Source organism: Gambusia affinis, linkage group LG22 (assembly GCF_019740435.1).
Source record: "Gambusia affinis linkage group LG22, SWU_Gaff_1.0, whole genome shotgun sequence".
NCBI lineage: Eukaryota > Metazoa > Chordata > Actinopteri > Cyprinodontiformes > Poeciliidae > Gambusia > Gambusia affinis.
Genome location: NC_057889.1, coordinates 20,231,514 through 20,254,459, shown reverse-complemented (window position 1 = coordinate 20,254,459; position 22,946 = coordinate 20,231,514). Strand labels below are relative to the sequence as shown.

The following is a 22,946-nucleotide window of genomic DNA, read 5'->3' as shown; positions in this document are numbered from 1 at the left end:
TCAGATGTAAGTATTTCTATAACTTGTAATAATAAACTTTGTTTGTGAACCCTGGCAGGCATTGGATGTGGTTACTCTGCCAGCATTCTTGGAAGAGCTCAAGGGTGCAACTATCAACAACTCTCAGACCATAACTGATTCTCCAGCCACCATCAGCGCCATGGTGCAAATCTTTGCAAATATTGGCAGGAGGGCCGGTTCTTTAAAAATCACAATATCTGAGGAGTCTACAAAGGTAGGTAGTGAGGATGTGTGTGGAGGTGGTTGTTGTGCAGGACTGGTATGGGTAGTTGCCCAGGCCAGCATTAAGAAGGGAGATGCAGAGACACCAGAAAAAAAAGTACAACTTAGATTTTAGATATTTTTTTAAATATTGATTATAATTGCTCTTTTTCTGTTTTTTAATCCAGAATATCCTGGAAAGTGCAGGCATTCTTACCAGTGACGCTGCAAAAGGCTCGTGGGATAAACTGAACAGTGACAGCAAAAATGAAAGCTCAGAAAACAAAAACTTCAGCTCTTCATTTTTGAGCGCCTTTGAAGGGATAACAGCCAGCGTCGTCAACAAACCTTTGAACATAAATACAACGCATATTCTTTTCACCAAAACTAATTTCACGAACAATTTCAAGGTTGACTTTAATTCCTCCGTGGAAATAGACATACCAGAAGCTGGGGGAAGCAGGCAGTCAATCGCAGTAATGTTATTTGCTTCCATGGACAACGTGCTTCCTGCTAGGGAAAGCGTGAACACATCATCCAGCTTCATCAATGGAAAGGTGGTGCTTATTAAGCCAGAATCAGACATTAACAACATATTGATAGCATTTGATGTTCTGAATGAGACTCTGGGAAAGCCTAAGTGTGTTTTCTGGGATTTCGATCTGCTTGAAGGTCTTGGAGGATGGAGTGATGAAGGCTGTGCCTTTGTACTGAATGAAAATGGAACAGTCAGGTGCAACTGCAACCACACCACCTCCTTCTCCATTCTGTTTTCACCTGACAGCCCACAGGATGTTGTGTTGGACTTCATAACCTACATTGGAATTGGTATATCCATGGGCTCCCTGATTGTATGTCTGATCATTGAAGGCATCGCATGGAGAAAAATAAGAAGTAATTCAACGTCATACTTGCGTCACGTCTCCATCGTCAACATCGCAGTGTCTCTCCTGATTGCAGACATTTGGTTCATTATTGGAGCGGCCATTTCAAACACAAATAGTGCGCCGGCCTGCACAGCCGCTACCTTCTTCATCCACTTTTTCTACCTGGCCCTGTTCTTCTGGATGTTGGCCTCGGCCCTGCTGCTGCTCTACCGGACTCTCAGTGTCTTTGAAGGAGGGCTGTCTAAACTAACCATGCTGATCATCGGATTCGCTTTGGGATATGGAGCGCCGCTGATCATTGCAGTAATAACTATTGCCTCAACTGCTCCCTCCAATGAGTACATCCGGGAAAATGTCGTCTGTTGGCTCAACTGGGACCAGTCCAAAGCTCTGCTGGCCTTCGTGGTCCCTGCTCTCATGATAGTGGTGATAAACTTAGTGATCCTGGTTGTGGTGTTGTACAAAATACTAAGGAGAAGAGGTGGAGGAAACGCATCCCAAGCAGAAGAGAAGAATGTTCTGTATGTGATAGCCAGGAGTTTGGCTGTTCTCACGCCGTTGTTTGGGCTGACTTGGGGTTTGGGAGTCGGAGTCATGCTCAGCCCAAAAAACAGAGGGATGCACATTACGTTTGCATTGTTCAACTCAGTCCAGGTAACATTTCATGTACATAATAACTTTTCATACTCTTGTCCTGCTTCTTAATATGAACAAAATGAAAAGGATTTTTATTTGATGTTTCTCTAAAGGGTTTCTTCATTCTGCTGTTTGGAACACTGTTGGACACAACGGTGAGTTTGTCTGATCTGTCGGGATTTTGTTGACAATACAGTAAGAAGGGGGATTTGAAGCACAGAAAGTGCATAGCAAACATCTCATATTTTGATGTTATAACTTTGGAATCAGTCAAAGGGTTTGTATTAGAGAGATTTCCTTTTCCTACATAATTTGTCAGGTTTTCAGTAGCATACTAACCAACGGAAATAACTTTTTAGGTGCGAAAAGCGATGACCAAATCTCAGACATCTTCCTCCCGTAGCAAGACAACAGTAAGAGATTTTCTTTATTCATTCATCCTATTGAATAGCGACGGTTCAAGCTACTGACATTTACTGCTATTCTTGTTTCAGAGCACCAGCATTGGGAACTCTCTCCTCAACATGCTGAAAAAAACAAGACGTATGTCATTTTTGTTTTTCATGATGTACATCTTTAAAGTTTTATTTTGGTCATAGTACATACATTTTAAAATCAACAAGTTCCATGACATATATATAGACTTAACTTATCTTCCAGTAAACGAGTTAAAAAGACATTAAAATCATTTCTTAGTTGGGTTTTTTTTTTTCAGATTTTTGTAGTTTATTCTCTTTTGTCACAATTTCAAATATGGTGTCACATGTTCACACATTCCAGATAATTATTTCACAACATTTTATTTCAGGTTTATTGAGAATAACTTGAAAACTGTTAACTTCATTTTAAATTTGTCTGAATAAATACAGCAATTCAAATTTACTTGTATTATACCAAGCCACTGTATGAGTCTATTCACATATAGTGGTTTGCAATATTTTTATTTTGCATGTTTCAAAACATATGCAACACACTCACAAATGTTCAGTGTATTTTTTTTAATAAGAAAAAAACTATTTATTTTTTGTATATATAATTCAAAGAAACAAAATATATATTTAAATTACATAAATTTACATGTAAAAATTTAGAAACTAAATAAAATCTATGACAACCAGCTGCCTTCTGAAGTCACCTAAAGTTTTGTAAATAATGCTTATTTTACTGGACTGTACATGTCAAACTAAATAAAACCTATTGTTGTTGCAGGTCCTACCAATGACTACCGCTCTGCTTCTAATGGATCCAACACTTAATCCAATGCAAAGTCAAGCAAATCAATATTATTTGTTTGCACAGAAATTCGTTCTCATCAAGTTTGATTTGCTTTTTAACGGATTGTGAACAAGTGAAGGAAACTGAATCCACTGATTCCAGCAGCTGCTGCTTGTAATGATAAATCTTTCTTCGCATAATGTACTCATGTCTTTTTAAAATGTATAATAATCTGCAGTAATGTCTGTTTGTAGACATCTTTCATCCCAACTTTTGACCAAATGTTTCCTTTGTTTCTTATGGTCTGGGATTTATTTGGAGGAAAAGTGCAAATGATGTTAAATATTGAGAAGCTTATGTCGGATTATTTTGAATAAATGCATAATATTCAACGTAGATGCGAAAAAGTCGCATTTTTGCAAAGCAAGTTACCCAAATGACTTTAGTCCAACAATGTTGTTTTAACATAACACTTCTAATATTAATGTGAAATAATGAATTTTACTTTGTAGTATCTGTTGACGTATATTTTATTTATTGTCTGTGTGTGTGTGTGTGTGTGCGTGTGTGTGTGTGTGTGTAGATGAAGAGTGTAGAAATCTGTATTGACAGGACAGTGTCTGTTATACTTTTATAAAAGTACTATATATTTTATTCATTAATGTTTTCCCAAACCTAAATATTCTAAAATGTCATTTTAAAGACTTGTACAGAAATGTTGTTTTTTGCGCCTTTCTGCTTTCATTTTGTCTTTCGTTTTAATAAACTCCTCCATATTAACGGCCTGACTCAGAGTTCGAAGAGTAAACTCGTACAACTGGTTACATGCGGTTCTTGACGAGAAAACACACGCGCTGGCACCTTGTGTCTAAAAGCTGCTGAATGCTGAAATACCTGTGGTCTCAGTTCAAACAGAGACACCAAAGGACTTCCAGTATCGCGTGAAGGAAATGAAAATTGTTCCAGCCCATCTGCTGAACGCTGTTGTGCTTCAGTATCTGGTATCCTTCATGTTGGCAGTGAGTTTTTATCTGTTTGTTCTCTTCACATCTCTGAAATCAGCACTGAAAACTTTCTGGCTTGTAGACAAACCTGAGAGATTCTTGGATGTTGTGGTTCCAGTAGAACAGCTGGTTTAAAGTACATAGAGCAGCCCGTCTGGCAACAATGTCTATGCTACATTTAAAGATCTATAGATCTTTTAAAGATCTACATTTAAAGATCTACATTTAAAGATCTATACATTTCCTCCCCATTCAGGAAGTCCTCTTCATCACTCGACCAAATGCACTGAGTTGCAGCCATGTGATTGACTACGTCACCAGCAGTTGAACATCTGTATCTCTTTATCCTGTCAACAGCTTTCGAAAACATTTTGCTTTAACTGAAGGATTGTGACTGTGGGAATCTCTAATCATACGCTCAGAATGTAAACCAAAACATGAAATTTTACTCAAAAATGAATGCAAAGACTTCAAGAGCTACTGTAAGTCTGATCTCAGTCACATGCTGCAGCAGAAGGTGAAGCAGTGCATGTCCTGCACATGTGCTTGTCAGAAACGAAGTTGCTAAACCAAACCGACAAGTTTCTGCAAGTCGTGGACGAAGTTTAAGGAAGTGAGCGCCAACACAGTAAATCATCAGAGGACAAGAAGAGGTAAAGTAATCCTAAAGTTGATTTAAAATGTCGTCTGAACTGATTTTATTCATTCTAACATGAGGAATGTTTGTAGAAATGAGTTAAAGGGTTATGTTTTAGACTGAGGGTGGAGGGAGCAGAATATTAACGAGGTTTTTTTCTGTTGGACATGTCAGTTTACAACAAAGTAGTTTTCAGTTTTACTTCTAGCTCTCTGTCAACCCAGCACTTTCGCATGTTTAACTTTAAGTTTCTCCCGTTGCAATGAGAAAATAACACTCCCACGCTTTACAATGCATCTAACAGCAGAAAGCGCAAATTTTCCAAAAAATTCAAGAATAGGAGAAAAACAAGTTCCACCTTATTAATGCTGCATCTCGCACAGTTGATGTGTTTTGTCACTTAATTGCATGATTCAGTAAATCAATGCTTAACAGTGTTACTGATGTTTGGTTTTATCTTCTGTCCAGTCAGGATGGCTTCACCAAATGTGGCCTGCTTCAGTTTTATGCTGCTGGTTCTGTGCTGCAGACTGGATGAACAGGGATTCAGACAGCCTGAGTCTCATGTGGAGGTGAGCACGAAAACATCCTGACTGCGTCGTACCATGTGACACTAAATGTGTTTCGATTTAGATTCCTGCTGCCTTTCTTGTCAGGTACAGTCTGCATTCTTAGCTAACTTCAACTCGTCTATTTCAGGAAGTGACTGGGACTGAAGCATTCATTGTGAATCCAGGTGAGTTGTGCTAAATATTATACAGTGATATTTCCTCCAAATGATATTAAAATTTATTTATAATTTAAGTTTGATCCCTCACCCCCCCAAAAAAAACCAAAGCCAAAATAGAATATATTTGTAAATTTGTTTCACTGCACTATATGTCTGTTTCATATTGTTGATTCTATTGTTTTTAAATTTCTCTTTTTTGAATGAGACAAAATTGTTTATTCTCCTCATTTGATGAATGAAGAAGATAAAAAAAATTATACCTTCCCTTTTATTTTTTCATTTTTATACTTTTTTCACCATAGTAAATTTTTTTTGTGTGTATTCAGTCTAAATCTGTTAACCTCCTCATCCACAAAAGGCTTCTTTTAGGTCTGGCTCTAGACTAAAATCTAAGAGCTGCACTAATAATGACCATTAAAACTACTTTCTGTGTATTTTTATGTTTTTTTTTTATTTTCCAAGTATCCATGACAACCTTCTGTCCAACATCCCTCCCCTCTAATGGACTGCAGTGTCAGTATGAAGATGGTGTTGCTTGGAAACGTGACATCTGTAACTCCACTAAAACATCCAATGATACCAGCAGTCAGATCTGCACACAGAAAGATGGACTCCATTATGATGGCAGGTTTTGTCAACCAGTCACAAGTAAGCATAATAACTTGTTGCTTTTTCTTGGTAATCTAGCTTTTTCCGAATATGAGCTGGTGAACATGTTTAAATTCACTTCTTATTAAGGATCCTGTTTTACCTTTTTTGGCAGGGATGACAGTAATGCCACCAACTACAACCACAGAACAAAATCACAAACCCCTGTTTCAATTCCTAATGCCTGAAATCAATGTAAGCATGGCAGCCTTGGCAAATGCAACAAAACCAACAACCAGAAAGTCAAACTTCACCACAGAAAGACAAACAAATGCAACAATAAATGCCGAGGAATGGACAGAAGGATTCATTACATCAGAAGCTCTAACATCACCTTCAAAGACAACCATTGCAGTCAAACAAGACAACTTCACCATTAACATGCCGTTTCAGGAGTCTTTCAAAGACCAAACCAGCAGAGTTTACAGAGACATCCATGATGCGGTAAGTCCTGATCTGTTTGAAGCCTTGAAGTGCTGATGGTTTACACACCAACTGTTTGTCTTACACAGATTGAAAAGCAGTGTCAGTACTATGTGTCAGAACACTGCAGAGTGCAGAGCTTAACCTTACGGTAAGTTAAAATAATTAAAGGATTGACCAACTTTTATGTGATTCAATGTAACTGAAAGAACGTCAACAGCAGTTTGTTGAAGTTCAACCCAACAAATATTTCGGTTTGTTGGATTCAAACTTGTTTTCACCCAGTTAATCAATCATTTACCAGTTGCAGCTTATTTATTTGCCATATTTCAGCTAATCCTGGCGTAGATCCTCCATTGTATTTGGTTCTACTGCTTATTTTGAAACTGATTCATTTCATTCTTTGTTACAGGGAAGGAAGTACTGTTGCTGTTTACACTCTCAGAGCTCCAGCTATTGATGATGACCAAGTTAAAAGAGTAAAATATGCAGTATTTAATGAACTAGCTGCAAAAAATTACCCAATGGAGTTTGTCAGTAAGAAAGGCCCAATAAATTTTGGACATGCTTGAGTGATTACACAAATTGTAATTTAAATTATTTTCATGAATGACTGTGTGTCCTTTTGTCCTCTAAAGGTGAGAGAAAATTACAGTTTAATCCAAGAACACTCTTCTTGAAGGAAAGTGTGACTGTGACATGTGGCCCTCCACCAAACACTCTCATTCTGGGCAGCCAGTGGGACGCTGAGTGGACAGTTAATGGTGTGATTATTGAGCCAGATGAAACCCATAGCATCTCCAACAATTACCCAGAGAGGAAGTCAACACTGACAGTGTCCAAGTTTCTTCGAACTGATGACGGTAAGCAATACAGTCACCATGTAGAAAATGATGATGTCATTGAGATTTTGATAATGTGCTAATGGTCAAGCTTGAACGTCCTAGAAAAAGTAAATATATACAGCTATAGCAGTATATATAGCTGCTATATCTATTGCAGCTATATATACTGCTATATATCTTGTCACTTGTACAGTACAGACCAAAAGTTTGGACACCCAGTTATGTCCAAACTTTTGGTCTGTACTAAACATAAAACAGATTCAAAGATTTAATAAAAAAAAATACCTACCTTTTTTTTCTTCTGTTTTTTTTTTTTAGGTTTTTATGAATGTAAACTGAAAAGCACTAAGTTAATTTTCAAACAGAAAGAAACCTTCACATCCAAAGCAATCCCACTGATTCATGTTAAACCAGTCAGAGGAATCATGAACTGTGATTTCTCCAATAAGATCAAACTGGAGTGCTCTGTCAACAGACCCTACTTGGTAGAGTTTATCGGATCAGATTACATAGGTAAGATGGATGGATGGATGGATGGTTAAAAATGTCTTCATATCTCTGTTATATTGTGTAAAAGTTAAAAAACGTTTTAACTTCCTCTCAACCCAAACGTTCATGTTTCTGTTAGTTTATGATGACAAAATCACAGCAGAGGTCACAGTCTCTCATGACTGTACAGACAAGATTATTTACACTTGTGAAGAGGAAACGTACACAAAATATCAAAAAGTAATCACAGTTGAATTCACCACCAAGCGTAAGTATTCCTTAAGACAATACTAAAACCTTTAGACAATACTAAAATCTAAGTAAAACACTGTTACTTCCTTCAGCTCTGATATGCTTCAGTGAGGAGTTTGGTAATGGACCGTTGGGCTTTAAGGCGGTGGCAGACTGCAAAAACAACAAGGTGGGAGAACGGACAGCGGTTTGTAAAGAAGATGGCAAATTTGGAGATCTGCAAGATAGCTGCGTCCTGGCACCTGTTCATGAGCTGCTTGATCAGTCTGAGGTGACAAAGTCCTCATGCAGCATTTAAACCTATTTTAGTTACGTTAAGTCATCTGAAGGACAAACGAATGATGTAAATTCATCATGAAAAGAACCATTTTCAGACATTTGCTCATAAGTGTAAGGACTGAAATTTTGTTGTCAAAATCAGATGTAATAGAAATATTTTCTCCCCTCAAACATGACAGGCTCTGAATGACTTTACACTGGCAGCATTCTTGGAGCAACTCAAGACAGTGACTGTCAGACATGCTAAGGACATAACTAACTGTCCGGCCACCATCACTAGCATTGTTAAGATTTTCAACAATGTGGAAAACATTATTTCATTCTTTGGTTTGAAAATAACTCAAGATTCAATGAAGGTCACTATTTTTTTTTTACTTACATTCTGAAAGAAAAACGTCTTCATGTTTTAAACAGTATTTATCTTTCTATTCAATCCAGAATATCTTGGAAACTGCAGGTGTTCTCACTGTTGACGAGGCAAAAGATTCATGGACATTTCTCAACGGCAATTCCAAAAGTGAAACGAAGAAAAGCGATGATACTGAAATGAAAAGTGTCAGCTCTTCTCTGTTGAACTTCTTTGAGAGGATGACAACCCATCTGCTCAGTAAACCCTTCAGCATCACCACACCTCATATCCTACTGAACAAAACTACATTCACTAACACGTTCCAGGCAGACTTCAACTCTTCAGTGGAAATAAACATTCTGGAAGCTGATGAAGGGTATCAGTCAGTGACTGTAATATTATTTGCTTCCATGGACAATGTGCTTTCTGTGAGAGATGAAAATAACAATTCTTATGGTTCTATTAGTCAAAGGGTTGTGCTCATTCAGTCAGATGCTGAAATTACTAATTTATCATTAATATTTCATGCTTCAGATCAGAACTTTTATGACTTAGAATGCGTCTTCTGGGACTTCAGCCTCTATGAAGGTCTTGGAGGATGGAGCAGCAACGGTTGCTCCCTGGTGTTCAGAGAAGATAAACTCGTCTCCTGTAACTGCAACCACACCGCCTCATTCTCCATTCTGTCAAGTTTCTCACTTATATCTTTGTTTAACATCACAACGAGTTTAATTGCAGCTGTCCTTTCTATGATTTTTCTGATCATTTGTCTCATCATTGAAGGCGTCACGCTGAGACGAATGAGCCAGAACAACCCATCTTACTTCCATCATGTTTCCATCATTAACATTGCTCTGTCCGTCCTGCTTACATTGATTTGGTTTATTATGCGACTGACAATGTCACTGCCAGACACTGCGCCGGCCTGCACAGTCGTTATGTTCTTGATCCATTTCTCCTACCTCTCCCCGTTCTTCTGCATGTTGGCCTCGGCCCTGCTGTTGCTCTACCGGGCTCTCAGAGTCTTTGAAGGACGGCTGTCTAAAAGATCCACGCTGGCCATCGGATTCTCTGTGGGATATGGCGCACCTCTGATCATTTCAACAATAACTATAGCTGCAATTGCTCCCTCAGATCAGGACATCCAGGAGAATATTATCTGTTGGCGCAATTGGTATGAGTCCACAGCTATACTGGGGATTGTGATCCCTGTGTATATTATAATGGCTGCAAACCTTGTAATTCTGATGGTGGTGATTTCCAAAATACTGAGAAGAGTTGGAGAAAATGCAGCCCATGCAGGAGAGAAGCATGGCCTAGTGGCAGCTGTCAGTTTGGCTTTGCTCACAATGTTTTTGGGAGCAAGTTTGAGTCTGGAAACTGGATTTATGGTTCCCGCGAAGCCAATGGCAATCTATTTTGGATTATTTGTCTTTCAGTTATTGGAGGTAGTGTTTTATTTTCTCTACTAATATTTCATTGTTTCCAGTTGTTTATTGTTATGATATGATATTTGACAACACATACTTCCTGTATTCATACAGGGTTTTGTCATCCTGGTGTTTGGAAGCTTGCTGGATCAAACGGTGTGTATGTCTCAATCTGAATTATGAGGCGCTTGTCAACCAATCAGAGAACCCAACTCTGACTGTTTTACAGTGTTTTACATGTGAATAAAATATGTCAGCCAACACACTTACCTTATTCTGTTTCAGGTGAGGTCAGAGATAAAAATGTGTTGTTGTTCCTTGGTGGGACAGAATAGAAGGGTAAGAAAAGTGATCAACTAAGTTTGTTTTCTTATGTTTATAACTTCTTTGTGATTGAGTTTCTGTTTGACTTTTGTCTTGTTTTAGAACAACATGGCTGCCACATCATCTAATGAACTAGAAATGTTACAAGAGGAGGAGGTATGTCAGTAAAAATTAATATGAAGAAATATACTCAATATTATTTTTAATAACCTTGGAGCACAGTCAGAACACTAATATAGAGTGAAAAATATAACAAATATATAATAGCTGTCATTTAATTAGGGCAAAGCCAATGCTTCTAAGGCAGTCCATCATGTACTGTTATAAAAAACCTGAGGTCTGACCTGACAGTTGTTTTTGTTTTTTTTAGATGGTAATAATCTATGTATAATTTCTATCAGGGCTGCACAGTGGCGCAGTTGGTAGAGCTGTTGCCTTGCAGCAAGAAGGTCCTGGGTTCGATTCCCGGCCCGGGGTCTTTCTGCATGGAGTTTGCATGTTCTCCCTGTGCATGGTGGGTTCTCTCCGGGTTCTCCGGCTTCCTCCCACAGTCCAAAAACATGACTGTCAGGTTAATTGGTCTCTCTAAATTCTCCCTAGCTGTGAGTGTGTGTGAATGGTTGTGTGTCCTGTGTGTCTCTAAGGGACAAGGGTGTTAGAAAAGGGATGGATTTGTAATAGAGTGCTAATTGAAAGCCTAATTTAAATATAGCTAGAAAGTGTGCAACTCTCAGTACTGAATGCTTTTGGTGAAAATGGCAAAACCATTTGACCAGAGTCACTTGCAGAAAGGTAAGAAGTAGTCCATGCAGAGTGAAAAGCCCACATAAAAGCCAAAATTAGCTAAAAAGCTAAAACTACCTAAAATACTAATCATAGCATCTATGCTACCACTAGCATGCTGGGTTACAGTAATATATTCCATGCAATGTAAATAAAATAAAATAAATAAATAATGTAAACCCTAACATTTGAAAAGGACAGAAACATTCCCCTGTTCCTTCTGATAATGAAATTAATACCTCACTGATTTCTGAGATATAAACATTTGTTTGGAGTCATCGTTTAGCACGGTGACAACAAAAAATATGTCACATGCAGTACAAATAAAGCAATGTCAAAAGCTCAAATTATGTCCAGGTGTTAAATAGCATCGAATCTGTTAAACTGCCCAACCTCAAAATGGCCACTGCCTCGTGTCTTCTATGACAGCTCTGAAACTGATTCATTGCAATTAATAGGCAGGACCGAAAACATGCACTGTAAAACACAACGGGCATTTTACATTGTAATTCTCAATTCTGCCACTGGATGGAGCGCTTTCCCCCATTTCTATGGGGTAAAAAAAATCATAAAAAGCTGAATATTATAAAAAGTATGAAGATTATGAACACTAAGAGATATAGAAGGCATTAGGAAAGCAAGGTGAATAGTATAAAAGTTGAACGGTGAAAATAGCACAAAGTATGCACAAATGACCTCACCTGGACTGTGAACACCACGACTCTGGTCAAGAGGGCACAGAAACGTTTGTATTTCCTGCGGAGGATGAGGAGAGCACACCTGCCCCCGCCCATCCTCAAGACGTTCTACAGAAGCACCATAGAGAGCATTCTGACCAGCTGCCTCTCTGTGTGGTGTGGAGGCTGCAGCGCCTCCGACTGGAAGAACGTGAGGAGAGTGGTGCGGACGGCAGAGAGGATCATCGGGGCCCCCCTTCCCTCCATTCAGGAAATTTCATCCCAGCGCTGCGTGTCCCGAGGCCGAAACATCGCCACTGACTCTTCACACCCCCATCATAGACTGTTCTCCCTGCTGCCCTCTGGAAAGAGGTTCCGCAGCATCCGGTGCAGGTCCACCAGATTCAGAAACAGCTTTTTCCCACTTGCCATCAGACTGCTGAACTCTTAACTACTAAATAACTGGTCTCCACTTCATGTACATAGCTAAATAACTTCTATTTTACTGTCATTCCTGCACTTTATATTTAATATTTATATTTTATTGTGTATTTTATTTATTATGAGTAACCTCATTGAAACCTCAAAACATTGTCCTGAGCCGTATGCAACGAAATTTCGTTATGTATACACTCCTGTGCATACAAAATGACAATAAAGTCTGTCTAAGTCTAAGTCTAAGTCTAAAAGAAGCATGACAAAATTTACAGAGCAACCAGAAAAGTGGAACTCAATAGTGTGAATTGAAATAGCCTTCACCTTCAGCAGGGAAAGTCCAGTGCAACAGCAGCAAAGACATATAGATTCATATAAAGATAAAAATGTAAAAAACTAACATACTTTACAGTAAGGGCAGAAATTCAACATCAGTGCAGTGAACTCCAATCCAAAGGAACGTTCAACTGAGTAGGTTATTTAAAAAAAAAAGCATAACATATGAATATGTATTTAAAGATTAAATAACAACATACTATATACAATGAGTGACAGTAAAAACTGTGTAACAACAGAGATGTGCAGACACCATCGCTAAAGTTCTTTAAAGTTTGTAAAACTGCACAAATACCACCATGTACAAAACTTATACGTTTAGAGAATTTAAATCAAAAACTTTTTTTCAGTGGCATAGAGCAATGTTCCTTTTTTCTCAGCTTGCAATTGTATTTTAGAAGAAAAATTAAATATTACTTTAAAACATTGCTAGTATTTGTGGTTTAAATATGCCTGTTTATTTAAGACAGCAAATAATGACAGTTTATTCTGTTATTGTGTACATCGTGAATATAATGCTGTATTGAATAATTATGAGTTGACTGATAATGATGTATTTTTCCTTATAGGTTTTTTGAGTGGCCTTAGTGTGTCCCCTAATGCAGTGGTCCCAAACCTCCCAAACCACCCTCCTTCACAACACAAATTCTGCACCCCCACCACCCTCACCTCTCTACACTGTAACCTTCGCATGGAAAACGACTATAAAAGAAAAACTTTGCTTTTATTTCAACTGTTGATGTGAAACAGAGATCCAACTTTTTCTTTCATATTTTTGTGGGAATCAGATTTAACAGCTATAGAGTGACACATCTCATGTGACAAAAAGCCGCAATTGTCAACTGAGCATTATGTGTCTTGACATTTATGGAGCTGTGCTGGACACTACCCAAGGCCACTGATAAGCTTCCACCATGAATCAGAGGCAATGACAGGGACAGATGTCTAATGCTTAGTACACACATTCTGACATACAGTATATTCTTTATGGCTTACCGAGCTTCTGTACAGTATTCTGTATTGTATTCTGATTATGTATAAAAGCCGGATTGATAGATTGAAACTTGTATTGTACTTTTGTATTGTAGTTTCTCAACTCTGCCTAAAAATGTGTTTTGATTTATTCTCAAATGATCATTTTTAGTTATTAGTTTTATTTAGTTATCAAAAATGTTCAGAAATTTGTTTCTGTTTGTTGTGGTGTTATGTTTGTAAGGTGCCTTAAAAGTTTGATAATATACCAAACTGAAGTAATACAATGTATTGGCAGCAGTATCGGCGATAGCGGCACGATCTTTAATGATATTCCATTGAAATCCTTTGGTATTGCAAATAATTGTATACACAATGTGCATTGTGTTGTCTTTTGTTATGTTTGTGTTGTTGTTGTTAAACTCGATGCCATGAAGGAGGTCGCAATGGAGACGGGTAATGTCAAAAACATTTATTTTATTTTTAGGTCAGAACTACTACAAACAGACCAAAAAAAAGAAGTATATAATTGCAATTTGAAGTCGACCACCAAGAACCGACACAGTTACTACTGCTCTGGGGTATACCAGTGAGAGTGCATAGGCCTGTCATAATAATCAATAAATCAATTAATCGCATGATAGATTAAAACAAACTCTAATTTGGAACAATTTATCTTCCAGCAAATTTTTTATCATGACTGGCCTAATTGTGCAGTATTTAATTTGATTTTAATGATGGGTGGGATGCATCTTTTTGCATCCCACCCATCACCCAGTCCACCTTATGATTGTAGAGTGTAGATAATAATAATAACAATAATAATAATAATAATAATAATAATAATAATGCATATGTATATCTCAATAAAAACATAGTAGAAACACATTGCAACAACTAGGATGTTAAGAATAAACAACAATAAAAAAAATATGATGATCAAGTTTTAGATAGGCAGCTATGTTGTGTGCAACAACAGCTCTTGGGTAGAAATTGCTTTTTACTCTGTTTGTCCCTGACTTTATTTCCCTGAATTGCCTCTGTTTTGTGCAGGAGTTAGAAGAGGTGGTGGTCAGGGTGCGAGGGGTACTGGATGGTGCTGCAGGCTCTCCGGACCGGAAGGGTCCTGTAGAGCTCCTCCAGAGATGGAAGAGGGTAGCCAGTCAGTCTCATGGTTGGAGTGCAGCTGGAGAACCACAGCGATACACCGGGGCTCAACACCGACTAAAAAGGGCAGTGATAGAAGGACAGCAAAAGCTCAGTTGTCAGGTTGTTCTTCAAGAGAATCCTCAGGAAGAACAGTCTCTGTTGTACCTTCTTCAGGACTGAAGTGGAGTTGGAGTTCCAGGTCAGGTCTTCTCTGATGCAGGTGAGCTGGTACTATAAATTTGGCACCATCCCCACACACTCCCCATTTATAATGATGGGTTGAATGTCTGGTTTATACCTCCTAAAGTCGACAATAAGTTCCTTCGACCAGGAGGTGTTCAAATACCAACTTTTTACCAGTGGGTTATTCACGCTGCTGTTCCCCCCCTCTGATTTAACATTACAGGATGACTGTCGTTTAGAGTAAAAAAAAAACACAAGCATTAATGCTATAAATAGGTCACTGACCTGATACCAAAGCTGCCTCTATTGTGTCCCGTATTTTGAGTTCACCCAAAATGAGCAACATCTTCAATTCAAAAACCTGAAGTGTTTAAATAAATAGACACACGAGTTCAATGACAAAGATATTTATTGTTTTTGTGGCTCTTCAGCCATCAGATTGGTTCAAAGTTCTAATCTACCCGTTCATCTTTCCAGTGTTTCTGGAATCATTCATGGAACTTGTTCAGAAATGTGGACTGTGGAGGCTGACATTAGGGTTTCAAACGTCTGTGCTGCTCCTACATGTTTAGCATTAATTTTCTATTTTAGCTTCACTGTTAGGCTAACTGCTTTTTGCATAACTTGAACACATCGATAGTATTTTTATGTGAGAATAAACTAAAAAATTTAAATGAGTGCTCTGTTAGAGGGAAACAAACAGATCCAGTCCATTCAATGATAAATGTAATAATTAATTAAGCCAGGTTTGTCCCATTTAGACCACAGATTTCTTTTGTGAGGGATACCTGGCTGAAGTAGTAGCAAACACAGTACAGAGGTAATAAAGCTGAGTTGTACACAGTTAGCCTTGACTGTAGACATTTCACCAGAGCTTCAATATATTCAGAGACACCAAGCTTTACAGATGCAGGTACATGGCTCTAGACATCAGGTCCTGAACTGATATCTTCCCTAGTTTCGTTGTTACTCTTCAAACCTCCATTTACACCACATTGATCAAAGATTTTTCTTATTATACTTGCATTTGTTGAAATATGTGAGCAAAACAACACTGAACCAGATTGTTATCTTACTGGCTCTTTTCATGTGATTTGCTCTGTGTGCAGCCTGTAAGCCAGAGAGTTCTAGCCATTCTCAGAAGTTAAAAAACCCTTTTCAATGAGAGGTGAAACATCTTCACAAAACTTTAGAAGTCCAGTTGGTTTAAATTTAGGATCTTAGCCAGACCCTATACCATTTCTTCTTTGATTGATGTTCTCCTTTCTGTTGATTAAGGAATTCCTGTCCCTATGGTGAGATATATTGAGCTTCAAGTAGAACCTCTGATTGTGAACTGGGGTAAATGTCTGCGGTGCATTACACCTAAGTCTCTCCAGAGCTGCTGCCCAGGTAAGCGTCAGTCAAATGGCTGACGCTTACCTGACTCTTCAACTGCCTGTGTCTCTCCTGGGCTGTCCTCAGATCCATCCATGCCTGCGTCAGAAAGAAACAAGCAGTGTGCCGCTGTGTGGACAAGCTGTGATGTGATACACATGTATGTGTGTCACGCATTAAGTAGTATCTAATTCAATAGTGTCAGCATTAACGTGTCTTCATGCTGGTTCCTTTTATCATTCTAGACCTCAACAAAACAGCTCAGTGTAATTTGAAGCTACAATAGTCACCAAAGAATATCTTCCCAGAAGCAATCATTTTAAAAGCTGACCTGAACCAGGTATAAAAGAAAGCGTAGATAAACGGGTTCAGTGTAGAGTTTGACAGTGCGAGCCAGTTAACAGTTTCAATCACAGAAACCGGGACAGAAAAGAAAATGCAAAGGAAGAAAGGAGACCAGCAACACAGAAACACTCCCAGAACAATCGCCAGAGTTTTGGTGGCTTTTCTCTCCATCTTACTGGCTGTTGCTCCGGACTTCATGCTCTGGATGCTTCGTGCCTGTCTCTGTGCAACAAGGAAAATCTTCAGGTAGATGCAAAGCATTATGACCACTGGAAGGTAAAACGACATGATAGATCCAATAATGTTTGCTGTCATTACATCAAGAAAACACATGTCAACACATCCGTTAGGGGACAGTCTAGGAATTGTCACTCCGATGCTAACGAGAGCAGAAATACCCCAGCTCACTGCGATCATGATGGCAACAACATGACGGCTGATTTTAGATCTATATGTGAGAGGCTGACACACAGCATAGTACCTGTCAACTGAAATACAACACAGGTGCATGATAGAGCATGTACTAAACAATATATCGAAGCTGTCACGGACCTTACAAAATAAACTCTCATTATAGGAACAAGAACTGAGAGAGAAAGCCATGCTGAGAGGAAACACTAAAACCCCAACCAGCAGGTCGGCCACAGCCAGAGACAGAATGAGAGTGTTGGTGGGTGTGTGAAGCTGTTTGAAGTAAATTATTGATGTTACTACAAGGAGGTTTCCACATACAGTCACAAGAGACAGAAGGGTCAGAAACACATACACCATTATACACACAGCAGAAGGAGTCGAGGTTAGTTTGTAGCTAAACTGATTTATCTCATAGCATGGATGCTGTAAGACAGTCACAACACCTGTCCTGTTTTCCATGAAGACCTAAAACTGAATTCAGGTTACATTAAAAGTAAGGCAAACATTTAAAATGGATTTAATAAAAGGTTCAATTACATACATGTAAAACAAAAAGTGGCTTTTCTGATACCTGACACTGATGATCAACCCTTACATGCTGTGCTAGCTGCTTACAGCAATGTGAGTCTCGGTGCAACGAGGCAACATGTCAGTGCAAGTTGCTCTGCGGCATGATGGGCTCTGTGCATCAGCTTTTATGTCTTACTTACCAACCTATCTTTGGATGCCACGATTTCCATCCAATAAGGAAGGGCAAACTCCATGTTGCCTTATAGCATGGCAACGTGTGTGTGTGTGTAAAGGGCCCAGCACGGTTGGACTGACGTCAAACGGTTGACGCATGGCTATGTGGTTTTCAGATGTTTGGTTTCACACAGACCTGTAGTTCTCATGCCAGGCCACTATGTGGTGCTGTGATTTTAGCATGTTGTTTGAAATGCGCCCAAGCCTTTGGGCCTCATGTAGGAACTTGTACACGTCAACGATGAACCGAATGCTCATGTATCACATGTACATTTCTTATGAGGAGCTGTTTTGAATTGAACAGTTTAAGTTGCACACAGCACAAGACTTTTTGCCGTTGTTTTTGTTGCGTAAGACAAACCCTGCAGTCATGCTTCCTGCACACTTGCGCTTTCACAAATCATGGAGTACTTCACACCGCTGGGTGTTATTGACTACTTCCATTTTGAAAGCCGGTTTAAAAACCTGCTGGTGTCACAGACTCTGATCACCAGAAACGTGTAAACAACCAGCTGGAAAACTGCAGGGTCAGAATCCTCTGAAGATTCTTAACATTAAAACTTTTGGACTGTGAGAGCCCATCAATGCAAAGAGACAACATGTGAAGTCTGAGAAGAGAAACCTCAGCCCACATTGTGAACCCAAGAAGGTTTTGCTCCAGGGCAACAGTTTAGGCAAGTGCTCCCTTTGGATACAATATGTCAACTTTCTCATCCAATCCTCTATTTATATATTTGTTATCTACGCAAACAAATTTGTTGTGTAGTGCAGCAGAAAGGGGTAGGGAGATATTCCACCAGAGTTGTTCAGAACTAAGTTGTTTGTCAAAAGTGTATAAATTGTTTTCACTAGTACCATGTACTAGTGTACTAGTGCCACTTCTGGATGGCCTTGTGGTTATGCATCTGCAATGGGGTTTTGTTTATATTTCATTTCTTTCTTTGTAGATCTACTTCACTCACCAGATTCAGGGTTGTGTTTTTTGTGGAACATTTTCCACATTCCCTCACCCTGGCCTTTTCCAAATAATTATTTTTTCCATCACCTTTCTGTGGCCATGTCCAAATCTCAATAAACATTTAAACTAGCATGTTGAATGTTGAGCCACCAAATCACTCACTGAACATTGACATTTTCATGAAAAATAAAAGTAATGAAGCCTAACGAAGCCTCATGGTGGATCAATTAAAGGTGCGAAGTCCCCGAGCTCCCTGAGTCTCCTAACACGCACACTGCACACGAACGCAGCATCGCAATCTGCTCACACACACCTTCACACACTTGGCTCCCTACTGCTTTAATATGGAAACAACAAAACCTTAAAGGCCGCTTGATGATGTAAACAAGGACAAAGTTAAACCCAAAGAGCTTTATTAGAAGGAAACATTAAAGCTTTCAATGTAGTCAAGAGAATTAATACTTTTTCTTTTTTTTCTTTCATTACAAAGATTGCTTCCTGCTCAACTATGATGTAATCTATGAAGCATTTGAACAACTGTATCCTAGAGTATTAGGATGCTGGTGCATTATGTATCCTAATACTGTTGTGTAGTTTTATAATACAAGAGGAAAGCAGCAGCAGATCAGTGCAACTTTATGATCCTTCAGCGTCTACTGAGGAAAATAGCACAATCTGAGTCTTTTATTTAAGATATAGAAAAGATTTCCAGAGCTGGGAATGTTAAACATGAATGTTATTCACATTATGCACCATGGCCCTTTGAATCAGGGTGACCAGAACCACAACCCTGTGATTGGCTGGCAGGATGTGAACGGCAGAAATTGAAGTTTATGTGAATCATCAAGTTCTGATTTGTTGATTGTCATCATGCAGTTCCTTCACCTACAAGTCCAGTCCAGGACACTGGAATATTCCAAAACACTCATTTCAGAAAGTGAAACCCAGATGTTATCTTGATCCATCACACAGTGAAAAATGTCAAGTTTTTCTTTGTTGTCATTTTTGACAATTATGGCTGGCAGGAAACGAAACCCCTAAAGTCACTGCCTTAGAATGTTGTGAAAAAAAGTTTAAAATTTGAGCCTCATGATGTCACATAGTAATCAGCAAATAAACTCAAAACATCTGTTGTAATAATTTCCTTCAGGAATAATAAAGTTTATCTTATCTCTCAGTCTGCTCCTTTTTAGAGTAAACTCAAACTTCACCCACTTTTTTTGCAAGATAAATGCCAAAGTTTCAAATATTTAAATTTTCTAATCCTGGTTTAAACCTTTTTTACAGAAAACCTGCAGGTCTTTGTTCTAAACAGGCCTGATTTAAACTGTTAAACAACGTACAGTGTAATATAGAAGACACAAATGGTAAAAACAAAATAAAACAATATAAACTATTAGTATTGATAACCATTTTAATACAATACCAAAGTCTAAAATAATGCTTTTCATATAAATTCTTCAGTTTTTTTAACAATGTCCTACTTTATTACTGCCTGGATGGACAAATTAATAAAGAAAAAAAAATCTATTGGTTTAATCGATGTCACAAGAAAAATAAATAAAGAAATTCCAGATAAATATTGATCAATCCCGATTTTTTCTTCAAAGTTTAAATTTGACTGTTTTTTAACGAATCTTGTTAACGTGAGAGGTTAGAATCCAAATAGGTTGCTTTGTTTATTCAACTGGCTCTATTAAATTTAATGCAAATTACTAAAACAAAACCAGGCTGTTGAGCAAACAGATGAGCGTGTTTATTCAGCTGCATCACCATGGTAACCTGGCCTGATCAAATATGTTTTGCATAGTTTTCCAACACCAAAAAAAACACATTAGAAATATTGAAATAAAGCTTTGAGATTTTCTTCTTAAAGTAAAAATTCAATGGAATAAAACTTCTTTCTTTTCTACATTACAGTTATATTCCTAAAGTATCAAGTATTTCAGTATACATAGGTATATTAGTACACTAGATAGTATGTATTTATTTAAGACATTAATATTTTAACTTTACAGATTATTATTATTATTATTATTATTATTATTATTATTATTATTATTATTATTATTATTGGACAGATGTGCTTGTTTTCTCAGTAGTTATTCTTCCTGTGGTTGTTAAGATATTTCTCCATTTCTTTGTCTTCCTCTAGTTGAATTATGAGTGGAGGAGAAACAGGAAGTTAGTGTTTACTTATGCAAACTCCCAAACCAACCAGTGGAACTTTACCCTACAAAACCACATAATGGTGTCATTACATCCACATTTCCTCCAAAAAATATGGATGTATTTATTATTCATAACAGTAATATAACAGCTGTAACATTTAAGCAAATTTTGCATGATGCTGTTTGACGGTCCTGTTGTATCTGATGGACGTCACAAATTCAAATAGACTGGCAATAAAAAGTTCGAATGCAAGAGAATCCTTGAACTTCACCGTCATTTCCTGATTGGCTCCATAACCCAGACAAAGACGTACTCTCCAACAGAACACGGTTCTCCAGGAACATTTTGATTCCCTTTCTATACATGCAAACACTGGGAATATTTTGCTGTCCAGCTACAGAAAGTCGGAGGATTTATGTTCTTTTCTTGATTGCCACGGTGATACCCAGGAAAGGTAGGATGTTTCTGTCTTGTTGGGGTTTTTATCAAATGTCTACAAGATCTCCGATGAGCAACTGAAAAGCTAAAAGAAATCTGAGCTCAGGAAGTTTTAAACGTTCAGAAGGTTTCACGGGAAGTTGTTCTTTATTCTCGAATTTATGAGTTTTTAAATGAAAGTGTTTGGAAGCGGCTGATGAGGCTGGCAGTGGAATAACAGCCAACAAGCTGTGTGGGAAATTAATCTAAAGCATAAACTGAACTGAAATACAAATTGAAGTTGAAATATTGAACTTAACTTGAATTAGCAGAAAAGCAAATATTGTCATATCTCATAACGTCCAAGTGTCGCTGTGGATGGTGATCCGGCCAGGAATTTGACTGAAGACAGTTTCTGTATGAGACTCATGACTATCATGACTTGCTATTTTGTTTATCTGAACTTTCGAATACTAATCAGCCGCTCGCAGTTGTACAAACAGTAACTTGTTGCCATAGTTGCATATCGTAGCAGCCGTTCAAAGGACAAAAAGTAAAAAAAAAACTCCTTCCAATTGCACAACTTCTCCAAAAAATATGAAAGAAAGTCAACAAAATGAACAAAATCAGGAATAATTTAATAAAGTTACATCAACAAACTGCCACCATGAGTTCTAGATACACCACAGGAAACTAAACATTTTTTCCTCAGTACAGTCCTGATGATCACAGAGCGTTCACTGGCATGACATTCACAACACCAAGTAATCCACACACTGAAGAATCTATTAATTATTGCATAATAATGTGCAAAGGCACAAAGAATAAGAATTTAGTCTGCTGACTGAAACTAGTTCAGTATTTGGCGCAGTGGTCATGACAACGATGAGCGAACCTAGCATGGTTAGCTTCTAGTGTTTCAGGATCAGAAAATATTACAAAACAAGACAAAATTCTGCCGAGTTCGTGTTTGAAAAAGCCAAACAGCATCTACAATCCTTCCAGTGCCTCGACCAATCAGAATTCTTGAAAGAAGGCTTCATGGCAGCGAGCCAATCATTGGAGATCTCCTATGTATGATTGAAAAAATAATAAAAATGAAAAATGGCCATGTAGATTGACAAAAAAACAAATTTTCTTTTCCATAATTTGAATTTAAATGTCTGAAAAACTAAAAGTAGGCATGTATATGTGTATAACTTAAATATACAGTCTGAGTTGTGACGGAAAAGTCCGACCGTCAAACACTGAAGATGTCCTGTGTAGAAAAATTTACTTCACGTGTTACTCAGGTGTAACTTTGACCATTTTTTTCTTCTAGACTGTCTGAAGCTAATTTGGAGGCTTCCTCTCTGCCTTCAGTTTTTCTCTTTTAGCATTTTTATTTTCCTTTTCTGAAACCAACTGAGAACTTGATCAGCTTTGCGCTTTGGGACTGATTAGTTGTTTTTTTTCCATCTTCAGATTATTACAATTATCTGTTAGTTTGGTGTTTTCCTCCTCTGTATATTCAGAACAATAGATACTAGCTGATCATTCTAGAATATTTTAGACTATGTAGTATTTTTCAAATATATAACTATAACATTTCTATTCATGTCGGAGGAGTTTGCA

The 22,946-nt window shown here is 38.0% G+C and overlaps 3 protein-coding genes across 3 annotated transcripts in view; 2 read left to right on the top strand and 1 right to left on the bottom strand.

Moving 5' to 3' along the window:
- The window catches only part of LOC122825867 (adhesion G protein-coupled receptor F5-like), a 36,269-nt gene extending 32,648 nt beyond the window's left edge, over nucleotides 1-3,621 (top strand). Inside the window, exons 19-24 of the mRNA XM_044107447.1 lie at nucleotides 59-235; nucleotides 411-1,763; nucleotides 1,859-1,900; nucleotides 2,105-2,158; nucleotides 2,240-2,288; nucleotides 2,955-3,621. Coding sequence (XP_043963382.1) covers nucleotides 59-235; nucleotides 411-1,763; nucleotides 1,859-1,900; nucleotides 2,105-2,158; nucleotides 2,240-2,288; nucleotides 2,955-3,001 — 1,722 coding nt within the window. The 3' untranslated portion in view covers nucleotides 3,002-3,621. The remainder of the gene's footprint in view (nucleotides 1-58; nucleotides 236-410; nucleotides 1,764-1,858; nucleotides 1,901-2,104; nucleotides 2,159-2,239; nucleotides 2,289-2,954) is intronic.
- Nucleotides 3,622-4,534: 913 nt separating this feature from the next.
- Nucleotides 4,535-13,949, top strand: LOC122825405 (adhesion G-protein coupled receptor F1-like). The gene is made up of 17 exons (XM_044106820.1): nucleotides 4,535-4,617; nucleotides 5,070-5,173; nucleotides 5,301-5,337; nucleotides 5,794-5,979; nucleotides 6,095-6,423; nucleotides 6,492-6,553; nucleotides 6,815-6,939; nucleotides 7,041-7,265; nucleotides 7,566-7,760; nucleotides 7,876-8,004; nucleotides 8,081-8,259; nucleotides 8,447-8,623; nucleotides 8,706-10,064; nucleotides 10,161-10,202; nucleotides 10,332-10,385; nucleotides 10,473-10,526; nucleotides 13,171-13,949. The coding sequence occupies exons 2-17, from the start codon at nucleotides 5,075-5,077 to the stop codon at nucleotides 13,177-13,179; spliced, it is 3,261 nt and encodes a 1,086-aa protein (XP_043962755.1). The 5' UTR covers nucleotides 4,535-4,617; nucleotides 5,070-5,074; the 3' UTR covers nucleotides 13,180-13,949.
- Nucleotides 13,950-16,543: 2,594 nt separating this feature from the next.
- On the bottom strand, nucleotides 16,544-17,500 carry LOC122825866 (trace amine-associated receptor 1-like). Its single transcript, XM_044107446.1, has one exon. It carries the CDS (start codon nucleotides 17,498-17,500, stop codon nucleotides 16,544-16,546), a length of 957 nt encoding a protein of 318 aa, XP_043963381.1.
- Between the last annotated feature and the right edge of the window lie 5,446 nt (nucleotides 17,501-22,946).